Source organism: Caenorhabditis remanei, chromosome V, assembly GCF_010183535.1.
Source record: "Caenorhabditis remanei strain PX506 chromosome V, whole genome shotgun sequence".
NCBI classification, from domain to species: domain Eukaryota; kingdom Metazoa; phylum Nematoda; class Chromadorea; order Rhabditida; family Rhabditidae; genus Caenorhabditis; species Caenorhabditis remanei.
In genome coordinates, this window is record NC_071332.1 from 20,507,752 (window position 1) to 20,518,026 (window position 10,275).

Below are 10,275 nucleotides of genomic sequence, written 5' to 3' on the forward strand. Positions count from 1 at the left end.
ATTTGTTAAATTTTTACAGATGCTCGCCTAATCGCTCTGAGTCTCTGAAAAACGCAAATTTCGGATCCCACAGCGACAAAATCACTTAAATTGATATCGCTCAACTCGCAGGTTTGTGAAAAAAAAGTAAATTGAAATTCCTAAATTTATTTTTCAGAAAAATGGGTCAAACTTCGTCAAAGACCCTCCAAGTGCCACAACAGCCGATTGTTCAGCAACAACAATCAGAGTCCTTGGTGCAAACTGTCCAATCAGTGTCACCCGGATTTGGACGTGCACAAACGATGCTCGATGTGACACAGGCTCAATTGGCATCGTCCACAACGGATGTTGCCGTCGGTGGACTCCCACGTTCGACGTCAGATCCAGCACTGAATACGTCGTCGCAAAGTAAGTTTATTGACAGAAAATCACAAATAGTTGTTTGCCAGCGCTGTAATTCTAGCAAGGAGGATTTAGCGTTGCTAAACGGCGTTGAGACCAAGTTTAGCGCTGGTTAGCAGCGCTAAAACCCTCGTTGAGCGCTGAATATTTTTCATCGCTTCTATCACGATCTTATTCACTCATATCTTCATTTCCTATCTCTTATTTCAGCAGCCTGCCAAAAGTCGTACCAACAAGCGCTGGAATGGGGACGCAACGAGCAGTTCCTCAAGTTGGCTCACACTTTCCACACCAACAACTATTGAATTTTCTTTTTTTCTCGCTATCTATATTTTTTCCATTTTTCTCCCCTCTCTCCTCATTGAAAATTCCTGTAAATGTTGTATCCCTTTTTCTCCCCTCTTCTCATTTCATTTTTTTCACCGTTTTTCGATGTATTTCGGGTTCCATATCACTTGCTTTATACCTCTTTGTGCCCGAACAAGGCATCGGAATGAAGCTTTTTCGCTGAATTCAGCGATGAAACCATTTTTAACCATCCCCTTTCGAATTCCCTCGTATTTTTTGCCAGGAAAGGCAAACACGCTCCATTGGACACGACGGCTCACAAACGCAAAAGTGGACAAAACACGCTCCTAATTCATCGATTTTCGGCGGCAATTCGAATGGAGCCGTCTTCATCACAGAGTTCCGGAGAGAAGAAGCAATATGTTGATGAACAAGGACACATTTATAGTGGTTTGTAATGCAAATAGGTTGAAGTAAATAATCATTTGTTTTTAGCAGAGCCAATTCAATACGAACCGATTTATTACGAGGAAAATGGCAGCGCTCTTGTTTACGAGCATTCTTATCAACCGCTGACGCACGAGATTTATCACGAGGAGATTGTTGAGGATCAGGAATATGTTAGTGAAAGAAAAGTGACGAAAATCGATAAAATGTACAAAACAATGCACTTGGATTTTAGCGCTGTTAAGCAGCGCTAAACGTTCTACTCTTGTGGATTTAGCGCTGGTTAGCAGCGCTGAACTGCCACGTGGCCGATTTTAACGCTGTTACCCAGCGCCAAACGTTCATCCCATGTGGTTTTAGCGCTGCTAACCAGCGCTAAATTGCCACTTTAGCACTGTTTTAGCGGCCAAGACTCTGAAAATTGAAAAATAATTGAAAATAATGAAAAATCAGCTTTAATCTGCTTTAAATTTCAGGTTGATTCTCTTCCCTCGACGTCAACCGCACCTCCACCTCCTCCCACCAACAAGCATCGTCTAATCAAAGATGGTCCATATCCTACAAGCACAGTTCTCTTAACAAATCAAACACTGAAAGCTGAAAATGCCACGTTTATAGCGAAATCTGGAAAACGACCTGTGAAAAGACATGAAGAAGAGAAAAAAGTGGCGACGATAAATGAGAATGGATCGATTCTGAACCGAAATATACCGGGAATGTCGAATCTTTTCAAAGTTTTGAAAGAATCTGCTATGAAAAAGTCGGAGGATATGTTGAAACAAGAGGATGATGAACAGGAAGGAACAGAAGAGAAACCAGTACTCGCCACCGTGGCTTCAGAAGACATTGGCCATGATTCTGACACTCCACCACCAATGGAAAGGCTGGGAGATTTCGATGAACAAGAGAATCAAACTGTATTCGATCAATGGCCACTTTACAGTAATAAAGCTATCGATTTCAAAGAATCGTGCGAATTATTAATTGGAATTCAAGAAATTGACGACGAAAAAGTGTGCAAAACAATTCCATTGCAATTCAAGCATGAAGGAACGTTTTTGATTGATTCGAGACAGATTCGAGATATCAATAAGGATGATAATGGTGGTTGGGGTGAGTACCATGATTAACAGCGCTAAAATGCCAACTCATCGTTGTTAGCGCTGTTTAGCAGCGTTAAAATGCCAATTCATCGTTTTTAGCGCTGCTAAACAGCGCTAAAATGCCAACTCATCGTTTTTAGCGCTGTTTAGCAGCGTTAAAATACCAACTCATCGTTTTTAGCGCTGTTTAGCAGCGTTAAAATGCCAATTCATCGTTTTTAGCGCTGCTAAACAGCGCTAAAGTGCCAACTCATCGTTGTTAGCGCTGTTTAGCAGCGCTAAAGTGCCAACTCATCGTTGTTAGCGCTGTTTAGCAGCGTTAAAATACCAACTCATCGTTTTTAGCGCTGTTTAGCAGCGTTAAAGCATTAAAAGTTCACATTTCAATAGTGTGTTTTTCAGAAGTTCCGAGTGGAAAAACTCGATTCTACAAAGAGATGCCTGATGGAAATCTGGTTAGAGCTGACGATGGAAAAGGACGATTAAACGCATGGGCGAAAGATTTCACTTACAAAATAGTCTTGAAACGATACGAAAATCGAGTGACTCGCAACGCCGATGATGGTCGTGGTAGTTTTCAAAAGAAGATTTACACGGGATTCAAAGGCAACGAACGCCTTCCTTTCACCATCATCACCTACTCATGGAGCTCTGGTCGCCCGTGGAATTTTGTGCCGCCCATCGAGGGAAAAACGAAGCAGAATTGGGAGAAAAAGTCATTTGAAAAAGTGAACATGACAAGTATGCCACAAATGATGTCCGCGTATTACGAGGGATTCAATATCTATTCGCATTGCGTTGTTACTTTCGATGAGGCGGCGGCAATCATGTTAGGTGCAACTGTGGTGGATGCTAACAAGCTCTGTTCCTCTGTTCCTCTCGGATACCGTCAAAACGGCACCTTTGTCATCGATCTTAAAAGAATGGGTCACTGTACCCTCGAGCTCCGTCGAGATGAGAATGGCCTCTGGACGAAACCATCTGGATTCAGTAGATTCTATAAATTCGTTGCAAATGGTGATGCAGTGAGAGTTGACAAGACTGGAAAGTTGCCTCCAGGCACGGATTTCGATGTGAAAGTTAGCTCGAAACGATACGAACATACACAGGTTGATAAGAAGTTTGTGAGGAAGATTTATACGGCGAAGGGAAAAAATACAGAAAGGTAAGATCGTTTTTGAACGGAATTGAATATGCTCAAAATATAATTTCAGTTTCCACGGCTCCCCCGAATTTGCTGTGATTGTCTATTACTGGAAAGGCGATCCAATCCAATTTGAGCCGGCTTACAAACAGAATGCAGTCAGGACTGAAGTCAAGGAATATGCAAGATACCAACAAATCGCTGATGAGGAGCAAGAGTTTGTGGAGACTTCTGGAACAATGGAATCCCGTGGAATTGAGGAGGATCTTGGTGTGAGGATGATGGAGAAGTGAGTGAAGCTTTGTGTAACGTTTAGCGCTGGTTAGCAGCGCTAAAGACCAAGTTTAGCGCTGTTTAGCAGCGTTAAAAAGTCAGGTTTAGCGCTGTTTAGCAGCGTTAAAAACCAAGTTTAGCGCTGGTTAACAGCGTTAAAAATCAAGTTTAGCGCTCGTTAGCAGCGCTAAAACCATCGTTCCTTACCAATATTTCTTTGCAGAGACATCCAACCACCACCACTGAAACGTGCCCGTTTCTCCAATGAGCACGTCGAAGCACAACATGCAAACGTCCTCGAAATGAAAATGAATCTGATTCGACGAGAAATGGAGAATCAAGACAGATTCTCGGCACTGTTAGACCGAGCGGAGGGAATGTTGACGAGAATAGAAGACAGATTTGAAATGATAGAGCCAGTGTACGCGCCACAAAATGTTGTACAGCAATGGAATAATGGAGAGGAACAGATTATTGAAGAGGAGGTCATCGAGGAATACTAATTTTTGTATATTCGTTTGTTGTTGTTGAGAAATTTGCATAATTTTTTTCTTGTTTTCGGGTTTAAAGGTGCCTAGTCATTATATTTTCACCTCTATAAATACCGCAGACTGGTTTAATAAAAATTAAATGTTTTTCTATGTTTTTCCAATAAAAATAGTGTTGTTTCAACACTTGCTGTACTTGCTGTAATTTGAAAGACATATTATCGAAATAAAAAAGTTCCGACATTTTTTACCGACGCGTGTTTGCGGACTCAATGCAAAATTTAATAATTTAGCACTATGTCCGCAAACACGCGTCGGTAAAAAATGTCGGAACTTTTTTGTCGCGACAATATCTCATTCCAACATTTAAACAACATGTAATTTCAAAATTTTAGATGAATAAATTCTTGGAGCAACTGGAAATTTTGAAAACCACGTTTTCAGAACTCCCGGAAGAGTGCCTGATAGATGCGATAGGTTGGAAACAGAGCTATATTTTCGATAAAATGCTTGAATTTTACAGAGCGAATGGATCAAACTGTTGAGCAGCTCTCTCGAAGTGTTGTGTTCGTAGAGGGAGATCCACAAGCGGATTATCTGGCTGATATGGGGAAAGATGTAGTGGTGAGTAGCAGAATTTAAAAAAAAAATTGGCTAAAAACATGATTAGCGCTGTTAAGACGCACTCTCTGACTCGTTCGATCACCCATGTTCACCCGAAAAAAGTCGACCATCTCCGATTTGCCAATCCTTTTGATCAAAGGTAGTACCAAGTGTTCTTAGCAAATTGGGGTACTTTTTGGCCAGGTCCGTCACCTGGATACCTAGAAAAATAAAAAAATCGATATTTTTCGAAAATTTTTCCTGAAGGAGTTAGGAATGAAATCTCAACGGGAAATTAATGTAGACACTATTTTAAGCATTTTTTGTGTTCAGAACAAAATTCCAGCTCAACACCTTCATAGTGAAAATTTTGAAAATTTATGAAATTTTCGGGTTTTTTTCATGAAATCGTTTTTATCTCGGCAGGGACACGAGAAGACATTGTTTTTTATTTGATATTCGAAATCTACATAAAATTTGGTATCGGATACATGTTGTCCCTACTCGTAACTCGGGGACCAAAGAACGGTTTTTGAGGGAAGAATGAGAAAAACTTGGATTTTAATTTTCGAGGTCCTCCGGTAAATCATTTTTGATGTTTCAAAATAATGGTTTTTTGAAGTTTTCATTTAATCATGTCATTTTTATTTAGTTCCGGTACAATTTTCGATCAAACTAACAAAAAAAATTTCGAAAAAATTGAATTTTGTGATTTCTGAAAATTTTCTCCCGAATTGAATCATTCCGACTGAAATGTTAAGGATAGCATTATAAAATCAGGAGAATATGACTGGAATATTCTTTAGGTTCATAAAAAACTTGATTCCCACTGTCTGGTCACCTGCTACTTACGTGTTCATGGTGAAAATCAGCGAAATTTTCAACTTGGGAAGTTGGTGCAACGGTACTTCGTACTTGCAACGTTATTTGACAGGGAATTGCGGTGAATATGACAGGAATAGTGAGAAAACGGCAAAAATTGATAGATTCTGCAAGATTTACGAAAAAAGCTTTAAAAAATTAGGACTCATAAATGTTCAATGGTCTGACCTTTTTATGGATATCAGGAAAAAACTATTCAAGTTTTTTTTTGAAAATCTTGCAGAATCTATCAATTTTTGCAGTTTTCTCACTATTTCTGTCATATTCACCGCAATTCCCTGTCAAATAACGTTGCAAGTACGAAGTACCGTTGCACCAACTTCCCAAGTTGAAAATTTCGCTGAATTTCACCATGAACACGTAAGTAGCAGGTGACCAGACAGTGGGAATCAAGTTTTTTATGAACCTAAAGAATATTCCAGTCATATTCTCCTGATTTTATAATGCTATCCTTAACATTTCAGTCGGAATGATTCAATTCGGGAGAAAATTTTCAGAAATCACAAAATTCAATTTTTTCGAAATTTTTTTTGTTAGTTTGATCGAAAATTGTACCGGAACTAAATAAAAATAACATGATTGAATGAAAAACTTCAAAAAACCATTATTTTGAAACATCAAAAATGATTTACCGGAGGACCTCGAAAATTAAAATCCAAGTTTTTCTCATTCTTCCCTCAAAAACCGTTCTTTGGTCCCCGAGTTACGAGTAGGGACAACATGTATCCGATACCAAATTTTATGTAGATTTCGAATATCAAATAAAAAACAATGTCTTCTCGTGTCCCTGCCGAGATAAAAACGATTTCATGAAAAAAACCCGAAAATTTCATAAATTTTCAAAATTTTCACTATGAAGGTGTTGAGCTGGAATTTTGTTCTGAACACAAAAAATGCTTAAAATAGTGTCTACATTAATTTCCCGTTGAGATTTCATTCCTAACTCCTTCAGGAAAAATTTTCGAAAAATATCGATTTTTTGATTTTTCTAGGTATCCAGGTGACGGACCTAGCCAAAAAGTACCCCAATTTGCTAAGAACACTTGGTACTACCTTTGATCAAAAGGATTGACAAATCGGAGATGGTCAACTTTTTTCGGGTGAACATGGTCTGTTGATCGATGCTCGAACGAGTCAGAGAGTGCGTCTTAAGCAGCGCTAAAATGAACTGTCAGGGACCGTTTAGCGCTGTTAAGCAGCGTTAAATTGTCACCTCATCGTTTTTAGCGCTGTTTAGCAGCGTTAAAATGGCACCTCATCGTTTTTAGCGCTGCTAAACAGCGTTAAAATTCCCACTCATCATTTTTAGCGCTGTTTAGCAGCGTTAAAATTCCAATTCATCGTTTTAGCGCTGCTAAACAGCGCTAAACTTTTCAGTCAGTTCGCAAAAAATTCAATAATTTCACTTAAAATTTTCCAGCAAGACTTCCTCCACACAACCGACTTTGATTTCTTCTCATCCGCCCCCTCCACGTCATCAAATGACTTTCCCATCCAATTTCCAAATTTCCCATCCACGGATATTCAACAGATTGCAGCGTCACCATTATATTGTTACACGTGTGGCGAGGGTTTCAATAATCGGAAAGCACTGTATCGCCACGGAAAATCAACGAATCATAGTACGAGGCCATCGAAATGTCATCAAGAAGTGGAAGCACAGGGAGAAGAGATTCAGAAGACATTAAGAATTCAAACAAGTTCAGATTCAGACGAGCGACGACCAGTTGAGAATCTGAATAGTCTGAGGGGACCGTGTGATATATCGCTGGCAGCATTGCATTTGGGGCAGGAGGATTTCTTGGAAAGCACGAGTTTTCTGGAAAATTCTGAGCATGACGAGGACGGCGAGTCGAATATCAGTTGCTTCGAATGCAAACGAATTTTCACAAATCGAAAAGCGTTGTATAGGTAATTTTTAAATTTTCACAGCAAATTTCATCAATGATTGTGAATCACATTCCTTCCAGACACGGTCAACAAACCAACCACCGTCTCCGCCTGAGAAGAGCAACAAAGGTGAAAGGAGGGCCCATTCGATGCACTAAATGTAAATACAGCACTGATAAATCAATGAATTTTCGAGCCCATCTCCGTCGGAATCACAGCGAGACTCCCCGCGATAATGTGTTCTAAATTTGTATGTTTATTCATGTTTCTAGTCAATTTTAAAAACCGGTTAATGTATTTTTGTGATCTCTGATCATTGTTTATTGTGATGACAAAACTTTTCGTGATGAAATTTCAGCGAAATATTACAAATTCTAGTGTATTTAGGAATGTACTTTACTCCTCTGTATAATTTTAATAAATCAGACCATATTTTTCAGATTTTTCAGAGTTTTTGTCACAGTTTAGCCTACATTGTGGCTGATTTTTCATTATATTTTAAATATTTATGTTTCAGCGTTTTGGAGTCCTGTCTAGCAGCGCTAAAGTTTGGAATGCAAAGTTTTAGCGCTGTTAAGCAGCGCTAATCTTTACGTGAACATATTTTAGCGCTGCTAAACAGCGCTAAACTCCCAACTTGGCAATTTTAACGCTGCTTAACACCTCTGAAAACCTATATTTTAAAAAATTTCAGAGAAATGTGCATTGGATTCATCAAAGTAGCGACATCTCCCGATGAGAAATACAAATTGATAATTCTCAATAATCGTGACGAAGACTTGGACCGCCCTACCGCTCCAATCCATTGGCATGACGGGATTCTCAGCGGAGTCGACGAGAAAGACGTAGCACGTGGCACTTGGCTAGGGATTGATGAGCATGGAAAGGTTGGAATGCTCCTTTCGATAACACAACCAGTGGATTCAAAGCATACAAACGCACCGAGTCGAGGCGGGATTGTCAATGAATTCTTGAAATCTGGCAGTGATTCTAGTCAGTTTTTTGAGAATTTGAAAGGAAAAGCAGAGAGTTTTAATGGATTTCAGTTTGTAGGAATAGAGAGGTAAGGACTCAGATTATTTTGATGGTCAGGTCATCTATACCTTTCCCATATTTCAGAAATCCGAAATCCGGTCTATTCGAAGTTCGATCGCTTACCAATCAACTTGTCGATCAGATTGAGATCACTAAATGGAATGATAGTGAGTTCCCTTAGAAGAAAACTTCAAATTTCTATAATTCAAAAAATTCCAGAATTCCACGTGTATTCCAACAGTCCTCCGCATATTCCATTCAAAAAAGCTGAATTCGGCCTGAAAATCTTCTCGGAAAGTCTGGAAAAGACTGATGAATTGGATATTGATGAGATTCAGAGACGATTATTTGAGATCGCCACGTGTCGAACTCACTGCTTCCCGGATGATCAAATCCGAGTGCAAACTGGATTTCCGGGAGACGTCTACAAGCCATTGACCTCGATTTTCGTGAGATTTCCGGAGAGTAGAAGGTAGGCTTGGCGCTGCTTAAAAGCTATGAAGCTTTTTTTTAAAGATATGGAACACGCTCTCACACTCTTATAATTGTCGACAAAGAGGATAATGTGACTGTACTGGAGAGACAGATGGAAGCGGCGCAAAAAGTGGAAGAATCCACTTGGCACGATGAGAAGATCCAGTTTAAATTGTGATAATATTATTTGTGATTGGTGAAAATAAAAAATTTTAATACTTTTGTTCGGTGTTTCAACAGTTCTCCTTTTATTTCTGTTGTTCCTACAATATTTTAAGACGCACTCTCTGACTCGTTCGATCACCCATGTTCACCCGAAAAAAGTCGACCATCTCCGATTTGCCAATCCTTTTGATCAAAGGTAGTACCAAGTGTTCTTAGCAAATTGGGGTACTTTTTGGCCAGGTCCGTCACCTGGATACCTAGAAAAATAAAAAAATCGATATTTTTCGAAAATTTTTCCTGAAGGAGTTAGGAATGAAATCTCAACGGGAAATTAATGTAGACACTATTTTAAGCATTTTTTGTGTTCAGAACAAAATTCCAGCTCAACACCTTCATAGTGAAAATTTTGAAAATTTATGAAATTTTCGGGTTTTTTTCATGAAATCGTTTTTATCTCGGCAGGGACACGAGAAGACATTGTTTTTTATTTGATATTCGAAATCTACATAAAATTTGGTATCGGATACATGTTGTCCCTACTCGTAACTCGGGGACCAAAGAACGGTTTTTGAGGGAAGAATGAGAAAAACTTGGATTTTAATTTTCGAGGTCCTCCGGTAAATCATTTTTGATGTTTCAAAATAATGGTTTTTTGAAGTTTTCATTTAATCATGTCATTTTTATTTAGTTCCGGTACAATTTTCGATCAAACTAACAAAAAAAATTTCGAAAAAATTGAATTTTGTGATTTCTGAAAATTTTCTCCCGAATTGAATCATTCCGACTGAAATGTTAAGGATAGCATTATAAAATCAGGAGAATATGACTGGAATATTCTTTAGGTTCATAAAAAACTTGATTCCCACTGTCTGGTCACCTGCTACTTACGTGTTCATGGTGAAAATCAGCGAAATTTTCAACTTGGGAAGTTGGTGCAACGGTACTTCGTACTTGCAACGTTATTTGACAGGGAATTGCGGTGAATATGACAGGAATAGTGAGAAAACGGCAAAAATTGATAGATTCTGCAAGATTTACGAAAAAAGCTTTAAAAAATTAGGACTCATAAATGTTCAATGGTCTGACCTTTTTATGGATA

General features: G+C 38.9%; 4 protein-coding genes across 4 annotated transcripts; all 4 read left to right on the top strand.

Moving 5' to 3' along the window:
- Nucleotides 1-161: 161 nt before the first annotated feature.
- On the top strand, nt 162-689 carry GCK72_021608 (uncharacterized protein; the record flags this gene model as incomplete). Its single annotated transcript, XM_003098016.2, has 2 exons — nt 162-390; nt 595-689. 2 exons carry the CDS (start codon nt 162-164, stop codon nt 687-689), a joined length of 324 nt encoding a protein of 107 aa, XP_003098064.2.
- Nucleotides 690-1,049: 360 nt separating this feature from the next.
- Nucleotides 1,050-4,142, top strand: GCK72_021609 (uncharacterized protein; the record flags this gene model as incomplete). The annotated part of the gene is made up of 6 exons (XM_053734384.1): nt 1,050-1,122; nt 1,168-1,292; nt 1,596-2,232; nt 2,625-3,387; nt 3,437-3,655; nt 3,863-4,142. 6 exons carry the CDS (start codon nt 1,050-1,052, stop codon nt 4,140-4,142), a joined length of 2,097 nt encoding a protein of 698 aa, XP_053583297.1.
- A 380-nt stretch (nt 4,143-4,522) lies between these two features.
- On the top strand, nt 4,523-7,748 carry GCK72_021610 (uncharacterized protein; the record flags this gene model as incomplete). Its single annotated transcript, XM_003098028.2, has 4 exons — nt 4,523-4,604; nt 4,651-4,751; nt 7,033-7,523; nt 7,583-7,748. 4 exons carry the CDS (start codon nt 4,523-4,525, stop codon nt 7,746-7,748), a joined length of 840 nt encoding a protein of 279 aa, XP_003098076.2.
- A 452-nt stretch (nt 7,749-8,200) lies between these two features.
- Nucleotides 8,201-9,189, top strand: GCK72_021611 (uncharacterized protein; the record flags this gene model as incomplete). Its single annotated transcript, XM_003098025.2, has 4 exons — nt 8,201-8,565; nt 8,622-8,704; nt 8,757-9,009; nt 9,054-9,189. 4 exons carry the CDS (start codon nt 8,201-8,203, stop codon nt 9,187-9,189), a joined length of 837 nt encoding a protein of 278 aa, XP_003098073.2.
- Nucleotides 9,190-10,275: the final 1,086 nt, after the last annotated feature.